At 43.7% G+C, this 21239-nt stretch overlaps 1 protein-coding gene across 10 annotated transcripts in view; it reads left to right on the top strand.

Annotated features, from left to right (window-relative positions):
* Nucleotides 1–21239, top strand: part of ARHGAP26 (Rho GTPase activating protein 26) — a 519366-nt gene that overhangs the window by 135853 nt on the left and 362274 nt on the right. For all 10 annotated transcript variants that reach the window (XR_004349277.1, XR_004349278.1, XR_004349276.1 and 7 more), the window contains 4 exons: nt 2674–2784; nt 9749–9853; nt 11312–11441; nt 14858–14958. Coding sequence is in view for 6 of the 10 variants with exons in the window: in XM_032627452.1 (XP_032483343.1) it covers nt 2674–2784; nt 9749–9853; nt 11312–11441; nt 14858–14958 (447 nt within the window). In the remaining 4 variants the exon portion in view is untranslated. The remainder of the gene's footprint in view (nt 1–2673; nt 2785–9748; nt 9854–11311; nt 11442–14857; nt 14959–21239) is intronic.

The following is a 21239-nucleotide window of genomic DNA, read 5'->3' as shown; positions in this document are numbered from 1 at the left end:
TGAGACCAGAAGGAAGAGAAAGAGCACGCTGGGTGAAAAGCTAGGACAATGTTCTTTAAATTCTGGGTGTGTCATAAGATCTGAGTTACTGGGTCATGACATAGAATAGGCTAGACTAGAGTGAAAAATATGAAAGTGTGTTGCACCTAATTATAAATGTTTGTTTATTGGGTCATAATGTAAAAGGTATTTCTTACTGTGCATTAAAGTTTAAAAAAATTGAATATTTATCTAGGGGAAGAGGTTTTCAGGCAGAAGGAACAGCAAGTGCAAAGATTGCATGGCAGGAAAGAGTTTGGAGTGTCGGAGGGTAGCTAGGAGCCCCAGCTGGAGCTCAGTGGGAGAGGGGTAGGGAAGGAGGGCTGGGCCGGTTCCTCAGGGTCTTCAGACCATGGGAGAGGCCAGGGGGAGGTGTTGAGGGAGCTGTGAGAACAGCTGATGGAGATTTTAGGAAAGGTATTCTGGCTGCTGGGTGGAGGCTGGATTGCGGGAGCAGAGAAAGAAAGCAGGGAGGCCAGTGAGGAGAGGGTTGGAACCGCCCAGAGAAGATGTGGCTGGCTTAGGGTAGGAGCAGGGATTACAGCCCATCTGCTCAGATGTCCCTGGTGATAACCCCCAGTGTGCACAGAACACTTCCTGGTTTTCAAATGTCCACATCCTTTAGCTCATTTTCTCTTTGAAACAGCTCTACTCAGAGCAAGGGCAGATCATAACATCTCCAGCCTTCAGGTGTGGGGAAGAGACCCGGAGAGGATAAGTGACTGGAGCGGGTCCCACCGGCTAGAAAATGATAGAACTGCAATTCCCACCCAGATTGTTGCTCTCCTGGCTCTCTCACTGATGCTGGGCTCTGCTCTTCTTCTCAGAGGACTTTGCTCCTGGCTCCTCCAGCCCTGCCTAACTTGCAGCTTTTCCGAATGACTTTTATTTCTGTTGTGTCTCACTTGGCAAGCCCAAGCAGAGAGGATGTATCGGGGGTGTGGGGGAGGTCAGGGAAATAGATGCATCCCTAGGTGTAAGTGTGTTGGATTTGCACTGTGAGAAATGAAGGACTACAGGGACTTAACGGGCCTTAGCCGGCAGGAGCCCAGGTGGAAGGTGTGTCAGGCACTGGTCCACCGGCTACACCTGGCAGGGGGCGTGGTGCAAGCACTTTCTGAAACCCGGTCTCCAAATAAAGCTCTGTCAGTGCTCAGACATCAGCTCTCCTGCTTGGAGGCTTAGGTGATACCCCCAGGCTTAGCCCTTCATTTTGGTTTTGTGCAGCTGTTACTTAGGGGACTGCCTTCTGCATATTAATATGGAAGTTGCCCCGCGAGGAAGTTGCTAGCAGGAGACTTGAATGGAGTCTTTTGGGTTGTTTCATGGCACCTTGTGCTTTTCCAGAGTTTGTCATTTTCTTTTTATTTACATGATTATTTAATTATCTCTTTTCCTCATCATGCTGTGAACTCCATGAATGAATGAATGAATGATTGGCCAGCTCCTTAAGATGTCAGGTTAGCAATACCATATTTGGCATAATGAAGTAGAAGGTCTGTCCCAGTTTTGTTCTGCAGGAATCTTGACAAAGGAACACCGAAAGAAATACTCCTTTGGGGGCTTTGTCTTTGTAAAGTATGTTATCGAATGACATACTTCATTTCTAAAGAAAAGAGTGGAAAGGGTATGAGCTTTATAGTGATAGTTAAGGTACTCCCCAGCACATGCTCATTTTCTCCCCTGGGTTCTGGATCCCAGATCAGCGGCTTAATTGTAGCCAGGTGTGGACCTTTACAGCCCACACACCTGCACAGAGAGGGAGGTGAGGTTCTGAGGCAGCAATGTAATTACTCTGCTTGGGGTAAACCAATAGTTCATCCTCGTCCAAAGAAAGTATGTGCGACCGTGTGAAAATGTTTTTTTCTGAGGTCCCCTGCCCCCTATCAGCTTGTTTTGTTCATTGAGAAGGATGGGAGGAGGATGGCCCTGCATGTTTTCTTTTTCTCTTTAAAAATCTGTCTTGCATGGAACTTAGGTCGGCCCTAGGGTGTGGGGAGGTGGTAGAGTCTAGTGGTTTAGGAATGTGCAGGGGTCTTGGAGGCAGATCAGCCAGGACAGAAATCCCAGCTCTGCCTCGTACCAACTAGGTCAGGTTCCTTAACGTTAGCAGATTTCATTTACTTCCTGTAAATTACGGGTAAGGATATCTTCTTTTTAGGAACGTAATGAGGGTTAAATAACTGAAAGTATAATGAGGATTGAATAAGATAATGATGTACAGCTTTTTTTTTTTTTTTTTTTTTTTGCGGTACGCAGGCCTCTCACTGCTGTGGCCTCTCCCGTTGCGGAGCACAGGCTCCGGACGCACAGGCTTAGCGGCCACGGCCCACAGGCCCAGCCGCTCCGCGGCACATGGGACCCTCCTGGACCGGGGCATGAACCCGCGTCCCCTGCATTGGCAGGCGGACTCTCAACCACTGCGCCACCAGGGAAGCCCTGATGTACAGCTTTATGGGCATGGTTCCTGGCACAAAATTAGCACTTGGGTAACCATGATCATTGTTCTTATTTCTGCCTCATGCTACTGGATTTGTTTTTAAAAACCATCTCAAGAGATTTTTTTGCCTGCTTGCTGAATCCTCTCCTCAGATAGTGACCTGATTTTTCTCTGAAATTCCATCTTGTTTGTAGGCAGACAGCCAAGTGGACCTGGTCCGGCAGCATTTCTATGAAGTATCCCTGGAGTATGTCTTCAAGGTGCAAGAAGTCCAAGAGAGAAAGATGTTTGAGTTCGTGGAGCCTGTAAGTAGATGCTCAAGGTTTCATTGTGTACCCAGACTTTCACCCCCCACCCCCTCATTCCAACTACCTAGATGACGAAATGCTCTAAGTTGTTAATGAAGAGATTGACCAGCCCTGATGCTGTGCCTTCTGCTAGTAACAGTGCTTGGTCAACTGGCTACCCTGGGTTCTTCCCAGTACAACCAAAGACATGGGTGTAGAGCATTCAGCAATGGTTCTGTCCTCTAGCTACCTTGCGTTGTGCTGGTTGGTTTCCGAGTCAGAGTAGGGGAGGGGAGGAGTTTTCATCTTGCCAAACAATAGTGATGACACCTTAACTTTCCTCCTTCCTTCCCTGTTTCTTCTCTCCTTCAAGTAACGCAAGTGTAGCAGTAACCCAAGGAAACCATTCTCTTTTTGCCTCCTAAGTTCAAAGCCCCTCCTTATCCCAGGCATGTATTAAAAGATGCGATGTAAAGCAGTTTCTCACTCTAAGTTTGTTATAACCAAGCAGCATGGAGATCGTTCTGAGTGAATCGTGACGGGATTTGGACTTGGACAGAATGTTCCATTGGGCATGAAGGGTTGCAGTGTGGGGACACGTCTGGCTGTAGCTTAGGCCACCCCAGTGTGGTTGTGGTTTTGTGCAGATGTGGTATTGCTCTACCCCTCTGTGGCACTAGTGTTCAGAATCCATGGAAACACCAAATAAGCATGTGGGCCTCAATTTAAAACTCTTGCAGATCTTGAATTTTTCAGCTGAATGCAACCTCTGATCTAGACCCAAGCCTGGGGTCTCTATACAAATGAGATTACCTACCTAGATTTAAGAAAGTGATTTTCTTAGGCAAATAACAAAACTATAAGAAACTGAAAGAAAGTGACTGCTCTTTTTGGTCAAGAATGTTCTGTGCCCTGTTTCTAATTTATAAACTTTGGGGATGCCTTTTAGGCACGTAGACTTACTGGTAGTTTCAAGACTCCATTTGGCCTTGGAATTTGTTGCGTCCATCTTTTACTTTGCTGGAGCTATTTTGATCTTGGGAGTCTACTCCCAGCCATGTCATCTGGCAGATTCTTCAAAGCTATTAATTACCTCAGTCTTATCTGAATAATGGAAACTTTAGAGCCAGCTTCCTTTCCAGCAATGATCTCTGCCAAGATCTCAGGTCAAAATCCACATCTTTCTGCAGGGTCTGTGAGATGGGGAAAGCCATCTGTCAGAGAAAGCAAGCTTGTTGATTTCCCTGCTTGGGGCCCAGAGGTGTTAAAACTAGCCATTCACTCACAGGTTGACTAAAAGAAAGTCTCATCTCTCTCGTGGCTAGAGGAGGAATTCAAACGCTGTCATGAAGAATTAGCCTTTGGCCTTTTCACTTGCTTTTACTAGAATTTCTAGAGGAAAAAAAACCAGTGTGATTCTCATAATCTTTATGTATACTTTGGTCGATATTATTCTATAAATACCTGATTTTGATGAGTTGCATTTTAATTGACCCATCTTATTTTTGAGTTGTTTTTTTTCTGTGTCCATTTTGATGTCTCCATAGAGTGAATCAGATAGCGTATCTGTTAGCTTTTGCTGGCTAACAGATAACCATAAAACCTTATACAACAGTAGACGTTTATTTCTTACGCATCTGTGGGGTTCATCTAGTCTAGGCTGGGCTCAGCTGGTTGACTCTGCTCATCTAGGTGGGCTTTCCTCTCCTCCTCCCCCACCGTATCCTCCTACCTTTCTTCCTCCTCTTTTTTTCTTTTTTAAAGAAGTCTATAAAGATTTATCCTTCTGTTTCCTGGCATGCTACTGTAGTATATCAGTGTCTTAGGTTTTTTGAGAGGCAGTGTAGCATCATCGTCAAGGGCTCTAGAACCAGACTGCCTGCATTTAAATCCCAGCTCAGCCATTTTCCAGCTACGCATTCTGGGGGAAGTTAGTTTTTGAGCCTTAGTTTTCCCCTCTGTGAAATGGGTATAATAATACCACTTATCTTATAAAGATGTTAGGAGGATTACCTGAGTTCATCCAGGTAAGATGCTTAGAATAGAGCTAACCTAAGTAACACCCAGTTATTATATAATTGCTTATTAGGACCCAGTTAGTGATTATTTTTTGTTCTGAAGTAGAGGAATATATCAATTTTGGCCACCCAGGGTCTTCTCAAGTGAGCAAATGAGTCAAGTGCCAGTATTAACAGGGCCTACTTGGTTTAATATAGTCTTGGTAAATCTAAAAGCATTTATTTTCTGAATAGCGTAGAAAATGCTGATGACCCAGCTGCTCTGTCTGAGGAGCTCACAGTCTCCTCGGGGGAATCAGTGTCTATGGTAAAGAGCTAGCCAAGGTAGCAAGCAGTTCAGTGCCAGCATGCATAGGATGGATGTACCAGAGGGATTTAAAAAGTAGAGAACCATTGTGGTTTGCAGATGTTTTTGAAGTCATAAAGTGAGGCTCCTGGAGAGCTAATGAAAAAAGTCTCATGTTAGAGTGAAGAGAAAGCGGTAGGGGCTTGTCCTGAGTTAAGTTAAATGAGTTGGCGGAGAGGTTGGATGTAGATGTGTGACCTTTGCTTTTCTGTAGAAGTTCTTGTTTCTGAGCACACCAGTCGATAGGCAGGTGAGTGGCTGGAGCTGTGGGTAGGGAGAAGAGAGTCACACAATGAAAAAGCTACTGACCGGATCACTGGTTCTTAAAGTCATAGAAATACAAATTCTCAGGCTCTACCCCACACCTGAAATTTGTGGGTAGGGCCCAGTCATCTATTTTTTTGTAAGCCTTCCAGGCGATTCTGCCGCACGTTAAAGTTTAAGCCGCTGGCCTAGATTGTACAAAAGAAGAACGTGAAATAACAGTCGATGCTATCAGCTGAAACTCTGTCATGTTCTGTGTGAGTAATAAGTGCTTTACCACATTATGTCATTCAATCCTTATATCATCTCTGAGGGTACGTACTGTTTTTGTTTTCAGGTAAAGAAATGGAAGCACATTTATTTACTTCTGCAAGGTCACACCTAGTAAATAGCAGAGCTGCGGTGGTCTGACTCTTAATCTCTCTGAAACAGCATTTGACTACTTAAGGGTGGAAAGGAAACAAGCAAAAAAATCGATTGGACTAAATTGTTGGGGTGGCTGGTGTGCATATTCATGTGTTGAGTTGGTTGCAGTCAAGGGAATCTTCCAGCCATTCAAGGAACCTCCATGTACATCAACTATGTTCATTTGTTTCTTAGAAAGTAACTTCAAGTGCCGGAAGTTAACTGACCTTCAGGAAAAGAAAATTTTAGTATGCTAAGGAAGAAAAATCAGACTCTGGGATCTAAACCGTATATTTTTGTGTGCCCTGGAAAGCTTAATTTTCTTGTTGAGGTACTAAATGTTCTGGAGATTGGGATCGCAGATAATGACACGACTGGCTCCATGAAGGTGAAGCCACATTCCGTCTGTTGCCTGAGTTTTCCTAATTGAAGGTTACCTACTGCTGCAGAGAGCTCACTCTCTACATTCGTCACGCTCCACAGCCTCTGAATTTCGCCTCCAGAGTATTTCTTGGTGCTGTGCCTTCCTGTCCTTTCTCACGGCTTCTGCCCCATTGCAGGTTGTCATTCTTTCGCTTTGGTCAGTGGCATCCTGTCCTGACCCTGTCAGCACAGTGCCTTTTCTGACACATCGGTCTGATTCTGTCCTTCTTGCTGAGCAGCCCCTGCCAGCACGCCTGTGCTAATTAAGCCCATTACATAGATGATCTCAATCTCTACCATAATCCACTGCAGTAACAGGTTAAAGACAAGTTAAAGGGAGTTACCTGGCTTACCCAGCCCAGCTTTTCATCCCTTTACTGGCTGCCCTTCTCTTCATCAGTGTGAATGAATGGCTCTTGGTAGCTGTATTCTTCTGCTAGGGATGCTGTCACAAAGTACCACAAACTGGGTGCCTCAGAACAACAGAAATGTATTGTCTCATAGTTCTAGAGGCTAAAGGTCTGAGATCAAGGTCAGCACGGCCCTGCTGCCCCTGAAACCTGTAAGGAAAAATCCTTCCTTTCCTCTTCCTAGATTCTGGTGGTTTCCCGGCAGCATCTGTCATTCCTTGTTTTATAGATGCATCACTTCAGTTCCTCATCTTCACAGGACTATCTTCTCTCTGTGTTTGTTACCGTGTCCAAATTTCCCCCCTTTCTAAGGACACCAGTCATTTTTGATTAGGGCCTAATGGATTCATTTTAACTTGATTATCTCTGTACAGACCCTATTTCCACATAAAATCACATTGTGAGATAGCGGGGTTTAGGACTTCACATCTTTTGGGTTTTGGGGAAAAAATTCAACCCAAAACAGTAGCTCTATTCTATAAATGGAAAAAAACTTAAATTTATCACGTAGTCCAGAATGATGTAACCATCACTAATAACGCAGTTACATTTTTGTTTATTATTTTTTAAAAAAATCTGTGTTATCAGCTAGGAAATAGGAATAAATTTTCTTAGTTATTCTCAGAGGAAAACAAGGAAGGGGAAGAAGGCAAAGGAGGGTTGGGAAGGTCTTCCTCTGGCACTTTCTTTGTCATGCTGTGATTGCGTGTCTGGCTGTCCAGGGAGGAGCCTGGGTGGACGACGTGCTGGCTTCTCTTACCTGATAACCAGGTGAGGCTACAGCAGGCGCTTCCTCTGTGTGTGTGAGTAGAACCATTTCTTTGAGGCAGACAGATCCTTACATCTCGGGGGTCCTTCTGTGGGCCGTGCCCAGCTCCCTGAGCAGTGGACTTTCATTTCCCTTGGGGTCATAGGTTCAAAGATTCATACAGTGTGTGGGAGGTAGGGGAGGGGACGAAAGATGCTGTGAGGGGAGAAGGAAGGAAGTGGCCCAAAGATAACAATGCCTAAGGCATCATTTCCTGTAGAAAAAATGGACAATCAGCCATGATACCAGAGGAAGTGAAAACCAAAATAAACATTGGCAGCTCTCTGCCTTTGGAGTGCTTGTGTGTATACCCAGGTGGCATCTTAGCAAGCTGTTTGAGATAGTTAATTACCCTGAGTAAGAGAGGCCCTGTTGACGGTAAGTGAAGCATACATCAGCATTAGTAGAAGGGATGACTCGAGAATCAGCTGCTTATCTTCTGCATTATTCTCCACTAGAGGGTGACTCAGTGCCCTGGAGAAGTGATGGGGCGTAGCCTTCAAGGACAACAGGGAGGGAAGAGATGAGAAAGGACTGTTGTCCTTGTGAATACTGGCACTAGGTTTGGCATAAGAGCTCCTTCTTCTCCATTACTGGAGCCATTTAGAAGGAAAAGTGTGGGCCACGTTCTCAGAAATGTATTTTACATAGAGGACTTTGCAAAGACTTTGGTCATCTTTGAAGAAAAGAGTTCATTATTAGTCTTTGGTGACTCTCGGTGGCTTACCACCCATTCCTTAATTTAGGTGAAGGGTGTATATGTGCTGCCTCTAGATGTTTTTATAGCCAGAGGACCCAGCAGTGCCTGTTCCCTCTCCTCCTGTAAGGATCTAAGGGAACAGACGCTCCAGGGACAATGGCAGCAGGAAGTCAAGGGATCACATTGTTATAAGCTGGGGTTTTGCCTGACTTTCCAGTGCAGAGCTCTTTGATAAAGTGGGCTGGGCATGTGGCTTTGTCTGAAGACAGGTCAGTATATACCTCGGTGCTTACTGTTCCTGCCACAAGCAAAGTGTAAGAGTTTCCTTTACTCTCATTATTAGGGCTGCTTCTCAAAAAAGGAGAGTAGGTGAAACAAAGTGAGATTGTGTTTAATAAGTAAAGGTATGTTCATTTAAGGACTAGAAGATTAAACACAACAATATAAAGTGGTGCAGCTGTGTCTTGGTGTAACACGTATTTGAGGCAGGTCAGAGGGGACAACTCAGACGGCGTGAGTTGGCATTGAGAAGTTCAAGTTAGAATGGGGCTGGTCTCCAAATGTAGTAGAAATAGGCTTGTGATGGAGGTGAGGTTCTGGTTCTTCTGAACCTTGTTCAGGCTTTAACTATAATCCTGTCTTCAGGTTGAGATTTGGGACTGAGACAGGATATGTAGAGCTTGGGAAGGGGCCAGGGAAGCATAACAACAGTGAGGTTTACATATGGGCACTGGGAGGAGAGACGGCAGGAACGTTTATTTAGCTTGGAGAAGTGAAGGCTGGCAGGGGCTCAGCGTGGGGACGTTAATGGTTTTTAAGTATATGAAGGCATGTTGTGAGAATTGTAGTGAACAGATGTTTTCACTCTTCACTGAAGACGAGACTAAACAAGGAATGGGCTTACCTTTTAGGCTGTGACACTTTAAGTGAGAATTTAGGGAAACCACCTAAATGAAAATGTGGAAACATGAGATTATTTTAATAAAGGAATCCAGAGTGTTTACTTCTGGAGAGCTTCTGGAAAGTACAGAAACATGCTTGAGCTGAAATCTGACCTGGGTGATTTTCTTTGATTTGACTTTGCCTGTTAGACTGCAGACTCAGGACACACCAGCTTCCTTTTCTCCCTTCCTTGTTGGTTATCAACATAACCATACCCTTCTGCATGATAACCTGATATTATGAATATACTAGAAGGAGACTGAGTGGGAGCCCTGGTCTTCCGCTTCTGAAGAAGTGATTTTCTTAGGAGGTGATGAGGCTTCACAGGGGAAGAGCTTGGATGTTGGTGCCAGGAGGCCTGCTTTCAAATCCTGGCTGCCACTTACTGTGTGTTTTGGGGCAAGTTAGTTAACCTCTTTGAATCTGCTTCCTTACTGATAAGTTGGAGATGATAGCAGTATTCATTTCATAGGTTGTTATGAATATTCAGTGAGACACAGGGCATATGAAGTTACAGTGCCTGGCATGTAAGAAGTGCTCAGTAAACGATGGCCATTATTATTACCTTATTCTAGACTTTGAAACCGGGGCTGGGAACTCAGATACAGCTCCATAACACCTTTTGAACCTGCCTATGTGAAATGTGCCCTTCTGCCTTCATTACAGCTACTGGCATTCCTACAAGGACTCTTCACTTTCTATCACCATGGTTATGAACTGGCCAAGGACTTCAACGACTTCAAGACGCAGTTGACTATCAGCATACAGAACGTGAGTAGGCGAGGGGACAGGCTTCCTTTCCCTTGCTGTGGGTCTGGTTGCATACAGATCGCTTAAATGGACTGAGATGCAGGTGGGGAGGATGGGTCTTGCTTGGGTTCAAAGGGCAGTGGGGGTCAGGCATTTCTAGGGTGCTTGATGGTCCCAGGTTAGAGCATCATCCTCTCCTCCATTATTGCAAAGCACTATTTATGTTCTCGGAAATGCTGCTGCAGATTATGTTTTAAATCTGTAGCACCAGAATCAGGATTTCCTTTGGCAGTGGAAGTCCCAGCCCCACCCAGCCTAGCCTCCCTCTGTGCATCTAGCCGCCTGGCCCCATAAAACCATAGAGTGTGTGTGTTCAGGGGATGGGGATGGGGTACACGTGCTGACCTTGGGCGCAAAGGATGTGCTGTTGTTCAACTCTCAGTGAGGCTGCCAGGAGATCCAAGTAGGTGCGCCTTACTCCCAATCTCCTTTCCCAAATTGTAAGCAGCAGGACCTTTGCGTGCACGGAATCCTGCTGAGGACTCTGGTTAGCGGTCACTGGGGCTCAAACCCCCTTCTTCCCTGTGTGATGGGGCCACTTTAATCTGCATGTTGTCTTTGTCTCTGGATGATCCTGTGTCCAAACAAACCCAAGTATGCCTGTGCGGGTTGGACTGCATGCTTTAAGAAGCCTGAGCTTGCCCCCTCATGGTTCTCTGCAGTGCCTCAGAGAACAGGAATTTGCAGGGTCTTGGATGAGCTGTCACAAAGCATGGCTTCCCTTGGGCCGGGTCCCTCAGAAGGCAGACTCTGAAGTGGAGATTTATACAGAGCAGGTCCCCAGGAGGCAGTGTTGGCAGAAGCACCTGTGACAGAGTGAGGGCAGCAGGCCCTGCTGGAGGAGAAGCTGAGTGGTGAGGACTCAGCCGATGCCCTGGGCCCCCTGGAGCTGGGATGGCCCCTTGACCCTCCCCCTTTGACCCCTGGCTTCGCCTAGTTGCTGGGTGCAGGGTGCCCTGGGGGGAGGGGTAACCTTAAGTGAAGCAGCTCCATTTGAGGAGGGAGCCATCAGCAAACAGCTGGAGAAAGAGCATCTCTGTCCTGGAGGGAGGTGGAGGGCGTACCCTGCTGTGGACCATCTGAGTCAGAGTGGCCTGGGATGCTTGTTAAAAATGCGCATGTCTGGGTTGAGAGTCGCTAAACTTATCTTTCAGGGTGAGAACTGGTCATTTGCATTTCCTGCCGGTTCCCCAGGTGATTTTGATGGTCCCTAGAGTTTGAGAGTCATTCTGACATAGGGCTTTAAGGCCCTATGAAAGTATATTTCTTAAAAGGGAACATTTTTGCCTGATTCCTAGATGGCTGAATGTTCCTTACCTGGTTTTAGATCTAAGAATTCTGTAGGTTGATGTTCTGAAGTGCTAGAGATGGGAACAGGGTTTCATTTCTTTGATTTGAATAAAATTCCTTTCATCCTAGACAAGAAATCGCTTTGAAGGCACCAGGTCAGAAGTGGAATCCCTGATGAAGAAGATGAAAGAGAATCCCCTCGAGCACAAGACCATCAGTCCCTACACCATGGAAGGGTACCTCTACGTCCAGGAGAAACGTGAGTGCTGGGTCGGCCAGCAGTGTGGATGTACTCTTGCCTTTTTCCCAGGAGCTGGGGGGTGTCTCCAGTAGTGCCTGGCCTGGAGTACGTATTTCGATGAAGGAGAGTGATTTTATAGTTAGGTTTCCTAGGGCAGAGATGCTGTCCGCCAGGTCTTGTCTACCTCCCAGTGATGTGTTATGTTTCCTTTGTAACTGGGAACTTCCTTGCAACCTGGAATTCATTGAGGCTCTGCGGTGCCACTTCTCTCCCTGGTGTCACCCTACTCTTGAGGTTCCTGTACCTTCAGTATAGCTTTATATACCATACCCTTGGTGTAGAGGCCTTGGAAAGGTCTGGCCGGCTGGACCTTATGGTCATATCCTTCGGTAGACTTAATAGTTGGTGATTCTGTTTTCATTTGAGACTTGTTTCAGCAAGGCCCAAACAATCATGACTTAGGCCCTTTCTCTCTTCTCCTCAGCCCCTGTCATTCCAACACTTAAATTTTATGAAAAGTAGAAACAAAAGCTCACTTCAAGAGCCAGGAAGAAGAGCCATTGACTTGCCCATATGACATCAAGGAAAGAAACGCCAGGTGCTGCTAACCCAGAGTTCACAGCGATGACTCAGATTCGTGCACTGGGCTGTTGCACTCCCAGACTTAATTCATGAGTGCGGTGCTAGAGATTAAAGAAAGTGCATTGTTTTTCTTTAATGGGTAGCTCTTCTTGTAGTCTCGCACGTGTGCTTTCTGGCTGGGCACTGTTGATTTAGGATTAGTTAAATATCTTCACTCCTATCTGCTTCCTAATGGAACAAAACTCTCAGTTTCAGTGATTATTCTATTCAGTGATTACTCAAAAATTTCCTTGGACTTAAAATTGTTCCCTGGTGACAAAGGTGTAGTAATGGGGTTGGAGGTTGGGTCATCAGTTGTGATGAGAGTTTTATTTCCCTTATTCTTGCAGGTATGAGCTTGTTTAAGGCTTGTAAAAAACAGAAGCTACTTTAGTTGTGTGTTATACCTGAATATATGGTCATATCTTCTTTGCCCAATGAGAAGACCATCCCCAAAAGTTTTAAGTCAACTTGAAAATAAAAAATTTTAAGACTATAAAAATACAGTTCAGTGTCCACTTATAATACTTAATTTATTAACGTTGGTCACTTACGTGTAAAGTCAGTATAAGCACTCACGTGACATTGTACAATTTTATTCAAACACTTCATGTGTTTTTTCAACATTAATGTCTTGATTATCATTAGAACCATATTTTGATTCTCCAGCACAGTGGTCCAGAGCATATCATTAGAATACAGCTTTTTTTTTTTAATTTGGAAGTTTTTGTAACATTATTTTGAAGTAGTTTCAAACTTACAGAAAGTGGCAAGAATAGTATAAAGAACGACCATATGACCTTTACCCAGATTCACGAATTTTTACCATTTTTCCAGTTAGATCATTCTTTCTCTCTCTGTATGGGTGTGTGTGCATATCACAGTCACACACACACACACATTATAATTTTTTTCTGAACCATTTGAGAACAGGTTGCATATACCATGCTTCTTGGCTTCAGTGTGTATTTTCTCAAAACATTCATTTATGTAACCACAGTTACATATCCAGGAAATTTAACATTGATAAGATACTTCATCTAAACAATATTTCATATTCCCATTTTGTCAGTTGTCCCAGTGATGCCCTTATAGAGCATTTTGTTTTCCTCCAGTACAGGAGCTTATACAGCATTTAGTTGTCATATGACGACTTTAGTCTCCTTTACTAAAGGAGTGTGGGTGTGCATCCCTGGTCAAATCCTACATGAGTAATGCTGTGTTTTTCCCGGGTGCCACATCCGGAGCAAAGGATGTTCCTCTGCCCTCCGTGGTCTTGTTGATTTTGATCACCCAGTCAAGGTACTTTCTGTTTTCCCCACTGTGCTGTCACTATGTTTCCCTTGTAACTGATAAGCGGTCTGTAGGGCGGACACCTTAAGACCGTGCCCTTCCCTCATCAGACTTTGCCTCCCACGGAGTTAGCATCCATTGACAATCCTGGCCTGGACTGACCTTTACTGTGATGGTCGCAAAATGGTGATTTTGCAGCTCTGCCACTCCCTCCACATTTATTAGTTGCCTTTCGGTGTGCTGTAAGGAAGCGTCCTCCCCCTTTCTACCTCCCTCCTTCTCTCCTTTCCTTCCTCCCTCCCTCCCTCCCTCCCTTCCTTCCTTTCTTTCTCTCTTTCTCTCTCTCTTTCTTTCTTTCATCTGTCTATCCATCCATCTTTCTACTGTCAGTATGGACTTTTGAGTTCCCATTTTGTTCATTAGGCTAAATCCATTACTGTCCTTGTTTATTATGATGCTCAAAGTGTCCAAGATACAGCACTTTTGAAATCTTTGTGTTGTGCTGTCACTGGAATTTATTCTCTAAGCCACAGAAACACAGTTGAATGGTTGGTGTTTTCATTTGTCCTTGATGCTCCAGGGTAGACACTCTGTTGCTTTTTAAGTATACTAAGTGACATCCAACACTTGCAATGGGCATTCACACCCTGAAAAAAATTATTAAGTGTCTGCTAAATCTGTTTTCATGTTATCATTATTGTTTTTTAATCATATCTGCTATGTGATCTCTATAAGCATCCAGAACTTGTATTGATTGAGGTCCTTGCAGGCTAATAATGCCAATCATGCCTTCTTTCTCTAACAATACTTTGTTGTTTGAAATAAGGTAATTGGCCAGGCACCTGATAAAATCAGATACTGTCAGAATTTGTCTGTAGGGCATCTGCCTCTTTCCTGAGGGATAATTTTGAGGGACAAACTCCTTAGATTACATTTGAGCATTTACAGTTACTTCTGTTCCACATGTCTGGTGTCTCTGGGTTTTCCTTGTCTGCTTTTCAGATCTTCTTGAGTTCTGCTAAAGTAAAAATTAGGGGTTTGGAAGTAGGTCAGAACCCCTGTACGTGTGTGCACATGGTCGCAGAACAGCTATGTGGGAAGCATGAAGCCATCACACCAGATGGGAACAGTGACAAGCACTTTGAGGAGCTTTTCTGTGTTCCTTCTCAGTCATCTTACTCCTGTCAGGGGAGAGAAAGGAAACTTCAGATGGAGATTGATAATATGGGAAAGTGAATTAATTTCCCCAGGGAACCTCTACTTACCTTGTATTTTAAGACCCATCTGATGCAGCATTTAGTGGCAAACAGTCTTCCTTGGTCCTTGGGGAAAGCCCTGGGTCGGTTCCATTTCCAGCTTGTGGAATCAGATTCCTGCCTGTTCGCGTCTAGCTGGTGTGGAGAGTATATCACCCCTAGAAACAGTTTAAGGATAGGTGAGCATTGTGAGTTACTGGTTGTGTGCTTTTCCAGCATGCAGTGGACGTGTAGAGATGTTTTATGGGGAATATTACCTTGCAGGTCATTTTGGAACTTCCTGGGTGAAGCACTACTGTACATATCAACGGGATTCCAAACAAATCACCATGGTACCATTTGACCAAAAGTCAGGAGGAAAGGGGGTGAGTTCACTTTTAAATTTCATGCTTGATTTGCTTGGTTAACATATGATGACTATAATGCGTGTTTGAAGTTAACACCTCCAGTTTTCACTGTAATTTTCTTAATTTTTATACAGTAGTTCCAGGAGGCATGGCACCTGAAAAAGTAAATAAAACAAGATGATTATTTTGAGCACTAAGTTACATTGGCAGCTGCAATTAAGAAAGCTTTTTGTGTTTCACATATATACAGTGTTAAGTGTGTATAATGTGTTTAGATGCTAGAAATTCTTGGATGACCTCATTCTGTGAAACTGATTCTTGTCACTCTCACCCAATACCCAGAGGGCTGCCCGTTGGCAGTTTAGATGTCCCAATTATCTGTTGCTGTGTAACAGGTCACCCAAAAATGTAGCGACTTTGAAAACAACACCAGTCATTTTAGCATTTCCTACACTTTCTGTGGGTAAGGTCTTTGCGGAGCATTTGGATAGATGGTTTGAGCTAAGGGTTTCTTATGCTCTTTCAATCAGATAGTGACTGGAGCTGGATCATAAGGGTCTGAAGCAGCTCTGGGCTGGTCAGATATAGCTCTCTTCCTTTCTCCTGACCTCCTCTCCCATTCTCTTCCTTCTTTTCCTCTTGCTCTGTATAGTCTCAGGGCCTGTCCTCTGGCCTCTCTACGTGGGCTATTTTGGGTTTCCTCACAGCATGGCAGCCTCAGGGTAGCTAAAGGATTCAAGAGTGAATATTCCAGCAGCAAAAGGAGACCCTGCAAAACCTTTTAATGACCGAGGCTTAGAAGTCATATTGCCTTAGGTTGGCCCCATGTGTTGGTTGAAACAGTCATAAAAGCCCACCCAATTTCAGTGTGAGAGGACATAGGCCCTGCCTCTTGATGAACGGAGTATCAAAGTCACATTGCATTGAAGAGCATGTGGGATGGAAGGTATTCTTGTGGCCGTCCTTGGAGGAGATAGTCAGGCTGCATCTGCGGGGTCCCCACTGCTGGGAGCTCCTTGCTGTGCCCCAGTGCTTCTCCTTTCCTCTGGGAGTACTCTGTCTGTCTGCATTTTCTTTTTAGGTGATCTGTCTTTTCTCTCTGGCTCCTCATAATATCTTCCTTTTTTTGTTCTTTTGGTATTCTACATTTCATTATGACAGTTCTTTCTCTGATTTTTTTCTTTTTTTCCCCAATCTGTTGTGCTTAGGCATTTTGGCCTTTCTGGATTTGAGGATTGGTGTCTTTCAGTAACTTTGGAAAATTCTCATCAACTATCATATTGAATATTGCCCCCCTCCCCATTCTTTCTATTATTCAGTATCTCCTTCTGGAGATATTTAAATATTTTTTAACAAAAATATTTATATGTTTCATTTCTTTGAATCTCTGGACTCCGCTCTGGATAATTTCTTTTGTTCTGTCTTTAGTTTAAATAATTTTCCGGCTGTGTCTAATCTGTTGATAAAGTAGTCTTCTGTAAGTATTCCAACCCTGGCCCTCTTCTCTGTGGCAAATTTTTGTGCATCCTGTTGGGTTTGCATATGTGCGGGCATTACAGTGTAGAGGCTAAGAGCACTGGCCCTGAGGTTGGACTGCCCGGGTCAGTGATGTCACGCTGTTGTCATTACTGTTAGCTACTCCCCCGTGCTGTCCCCTTGCTCTCTGCCATTTCCAGTTTTTCTTCCTGGCTTTCTTTCTCTTAGACCACAATGCAGGAGTTGATCAGCATCTCTGTACTTCCCTGTATCAAGGCAAAAAAAGCCAAGGCTCTTTTTTTTTTTTTTTTTTTTTTTTTTTTTTTTGCATTATGTGGGCCTCTCACTGTCGTGGCCTCTCCCGTTGCGGAGCACAGGCTCTGGATGCGCAGGCTCAGTGGCCATAGCTCACGGGCCCAGCCGCTTCGTGGCACGTGGGATCTTCCGGACCAGGGAAGCCCTTGCCAAGGCTCTTTTAATGTGTCTTGTTAGCGGTAGAGTTGACTTATAAATAATCTCAGGAAAGCAGATATGTGAAAATATCAGAACATAGAGAAATTACAGAGTTAGAAGGAGTATTAAAAATCTCTGTTAATAGGAGTTCCTTATTATTCGTGAACTGGAAATAGAGCTAGGTCTGCCTTTCTTGGGTCAAGTCATAGTCCTTTTCTAACTCCTAGTCCTTCTAGAAATCAGATTCACTGAGTCATTCTCTCACACAGTCTTTATTTTGGGACCATTTATCTTGTGCTTTCCTAAAGCTGGAGTGAAGAACTCTCTTGTATTTTCTCTACTCCTTTCTTACCACGCTTGAAAATGAAGGGCAGAGCCGAATTATGGTATGTGTTTGGGACTCCTTAGACTTTAGTGGGATAATAGGAAACACCTCACTGAGTTGTTAGGAGGTTTATATACATTAGTGTATATAAACTTCTTGGGACTGAGCCTGACACATAATAGAGGCTGCCATATTAGGAGCTTGATATTATATGAAATAATTTTTCTAGTAATAATTACTTATATTTAGATTTTGTTTTATATTTTTCTAAAACATTGTCCTTTATCATCCTGTTTTATCCATTTTTCCTACTTTACAAAAGAGGAAATTGGGGGTTGGAGAGAGAGAATGATTTCTAAGGATGTATGTTGAAAGAGTTACTTTGAACCAGTGCTCAAACCCTGATTCTGGAGCCTACATCTCCTGATTCTGAGGTTCATCATCATAATAAAAGAGAAGAATACTGTATATGTGTAAAATAATAGTTTTCCATGACGCCACTCTGTTTCCTCATCCTCAGGGTGAGGAAATGTGAAGACTGGCTGTCCAGCGGTGATGTCTTCTCAGTTTATACAGGAGAATCATGTGACGTCATTGTATGTGTGCTTGTACAAAGCTCTCCTAGGAGCTGGCGGCAGACTTAACGTAGAATATAGGGTGTTTTCTTTTCCTAACACGCTCTTTGTCTACCCTGTCTCTCCTTCCCTGTTCCTTTCATTTGGATCATTTTCCTTTGAAAGTACCTGCTTTTCTCTTAGCTTCAGTCCAGGAGATGTGAGCGGTTTTTCTGCATCCTCTTGGAGACAAGGCCTGTGTGTGGTGAAAGACAGTTCCCCGCGTTCTATCCTGTGAGATGAGGGTGCTCTCTTTGGGAGCCTTGGAGCAGCCCAGAGCTGACCCCGTCCCTTTCCTGGCTTGAAACCCTTCATATGTTCCCACTGCTCACAGTATACAGACCACAGTCTGCATGATCTGGTCCCTGCTTCCCTCAAGCCCTTTCTCAGCCCAGTTTCCCTCTTCTTGCACGGGGATTCCGGACGCACTGGCTTCCCTTCAGTTCCTCCAGGGCTCCATGGACCCCCACCACAGGGCCTTTCCACCTGCTGTTCTCCACCCCTGATCTGTGCTCCTGGTTTTATCTCTTGTAGATCCTTCGGGTCTCAGCCCAAGAAAGCCTTTGCTGACCTTCCTGCCGAGGTCACATCCCCTTAATGTAGGCGTTTGTAGCACAGCATGCCTCTTTTTTTTTTTCTTTTTACATCTTTATTGGAGTATAATTGCTTTACAATGGTGTGTTAGTTTCTGCTTTTTAACGAAGTGAATCAGTTATACATATACATATGTTCCCATATCTCTTCCCTCTTGCATCTCCCTCCCTCCCACCCTCTCTATCCCACCCCTCTAGGTGGTCACAAAGCCCTGAGCTGATCTCCCTGTGCTATGTGGCTGCTTCCCATGCCTCTTTTATTGTAGTGTTTGTTATGGTTGTAACTCTTCATTTATTTGTTTAAGTGATTGTTATCTCCATCCCCTGTTTTTTTAACCATGAGTACTTGAACAGATCATCTTTATAGATTTTGCCTCATATGGAATGGTCGTCTTGGGAACAGCGTCTTATCTTCTTCTTATTTCTGCTTATATTTGACAATCTTTTATAGTTCCCCTGTTTTCTCCTATTTCTCAGGGACACCTCCCCCTAAGCTTTCAAAGTGAGAGGTAGTCCAACGCCATTAAATCAGAAATAGAGTTAGACGTTAACATGGTCAGAAGTCCATATGTTTGGGCATTTCTAGTCATTTACGTGTTGCAGAAGGAGCAGTTCTCAATCTGAGAAATTAATCTTAGCCATTCAGTAAAAGACAATAGATGTAAGACTTGTGAATATAAACTATCTCTTCCTAGGTCTTCTGTGTTTTGTGTGCTATTCTGATATTAGTGGGTGGTTAAGTTTTACCATACGCAGTCACATTTCCTATTATTCAACAAACTAGGCAAGTTTGCTAATTTCCCCCCTAGTTTAGGAAAAAAGATTGGCAGATATAGGAGAAAAAGGAACCCTAAAAAATTCCTACGTGACAGGAAGAGAAGAAATCAGGGGCAGAAACCTCTATGTTTTTAGACAATAAATTAGTCTTGTGCGATAAAACTGTTGCATTCCATTTGTACAATGGAATACTACCCAGCAATAAAAAGAACTAAGCCCTTTTTTTTGTACCATGGATTTTAAAAATTACCTTTATTGTTTTAATGTTTAATTTTTATTTTTTTTATTGGCGTATAGTTGATTTACAATATTACCTAAGTTTCAGGTGTAAAACATAATGATTCACAATTTTTAAAAGTTATACTCCATTTATAGTTATTATAAAATATTGGCTATGTTCCCTGTGCTGTACAATATATCCTTGTAGTTTATTTATTTTATACATAGTAGTTTGTACCTCTTAATCCCTATCCCTATCTTGCCCCTCCCTCCTTCCTTATCCCCACTGATAACCACTAGTTTGTTTTCTGTGTCTATTTTTTTTTTTTTTTTTTTTTTTTTTTTTTTGCGGTATGCGGGCCTCTCACCGCTGCGGCCTCTCCCGCTGCGGAGCACAGGCTCTGGACGCACAGGCCCAGTGGCCATGGCCCACGGGCCCAGCCACTCCGTGGCATGTGGAATCCTCCCGGACTGGGGCACGAACCCGTGTCCCCTGCATCAGCAGGCAGACTCCCAACCACTGTGCCACCAGGGAAGCCCCTATTTCTTTTTTGTTCTATTCACATTTGTTTTATTTTTTAGATTCTACAGTGATATTATACAATATTTGTTTTTCTCTGTCTGACTTATTTCACTAAGCACAGTACCGTCCAAGTCCATCCATGTTGTTGCAAATGGCAAAGTTTCTTTTTTAATGGCTGAGTAGCATTCCTGTGTGTGTGTGTGTGTGTGTGTGTGTGTGTGTGTGTATACACCAGTACTTTTTTTTTTTAATATCTTTATTGGAGTATAATTGCTTTACAATGGTGTGTTAGTTTCTGCTGTATAACAAAGTGAATCAGCTATACATATACATATACCCCCATATCCCCTCCCTCTTGTGTCTTCCTCCCACCCTCCCTATTCCACCCCTCTAGGTGGTCACAAAGCACTGAGGTGATCTCCCTGTGCTATGCGGCTGCTTCCCTCTAGCTATCTGTCTTACATTTGGTAGTGTATATATGTCCATGCCCCTCTCTCACTTTGTCCCAGCTTACCCTTCCGCCTCCTGTGTCCTCAAGTCCATTCTCTACATGTGTCTTTATTCCTATCCTGCCCCTAGGTTCTTCAGAACCTTTTTATTTTTTTAGATTCCATATATATGTGTTAGCATACGGTATTTGTTTTTCTCTTTCTGACTTACTTCACTCTGTATGACAGACTCTAGGTCCATCCACCTCACTACACATAACTCAATTTTGTTTCTTTTTATGGCTGAGTAATATTCCATTGTATATATGTGCCACATCTTCTTTATCCATTCATTCGTCGATGGACACTTAGGTTGCTTCCATGTCCTGGCTCTTGTAAACAGAGCTGCAGTGAACATTGTACACCACTACTTCTTTATCCATTCATCTATTGATGGACACTTAGCTTGCTTTCATATCTTGGCAATTGTAAATAATGCTATGAACATTGGGGTTCATGTATCTTTTTGAATTAATGTTTTGTTTTCTTTGGATATATACTTAGGGGTGTAATTGCTGGATCATATGATAATTCTATTTTTAGTTTTTTGAGGAACCTCCACACAGTTTTATGTAGTGGCTGAACCAATTTACATTCCCACCAACAGTGTACAAGGGTTCCCTTTTCTCTACATCCTCACTAACATTTGTTATTTGTGGTCTTTTTGATGATAGCCATTCTGACAGTAGTGGGGTGATATCTCGTTGTGGTTTTGATTTGTGTTTCTCTGATGTTGAGTGACGTTGAGCGTCTTTTCATGTACCTGTTGGCCATCTGCGTTTCCTCTTTGGAAAAATGTCTCTTCAGGTCTTCTGCCCATTTTTTAATTGA

Source organism: Phocoena sinus, chromosome 3, assembly GCF_008692025.1.
Source record: "Phocoena sinus isolate mPhoSin1 chromosome 3, mPhoSin1.pri, whole genome shotgun sequence".
NCBI lineage: Eukaryota > Metazoa > Chordata > Mammalia > Artiodactyla > Phocoenidae > Phocoena > Phocoena sinus.
This window is presented reverse-complemented; position numbering and strand designations above follow the sequence as displayed.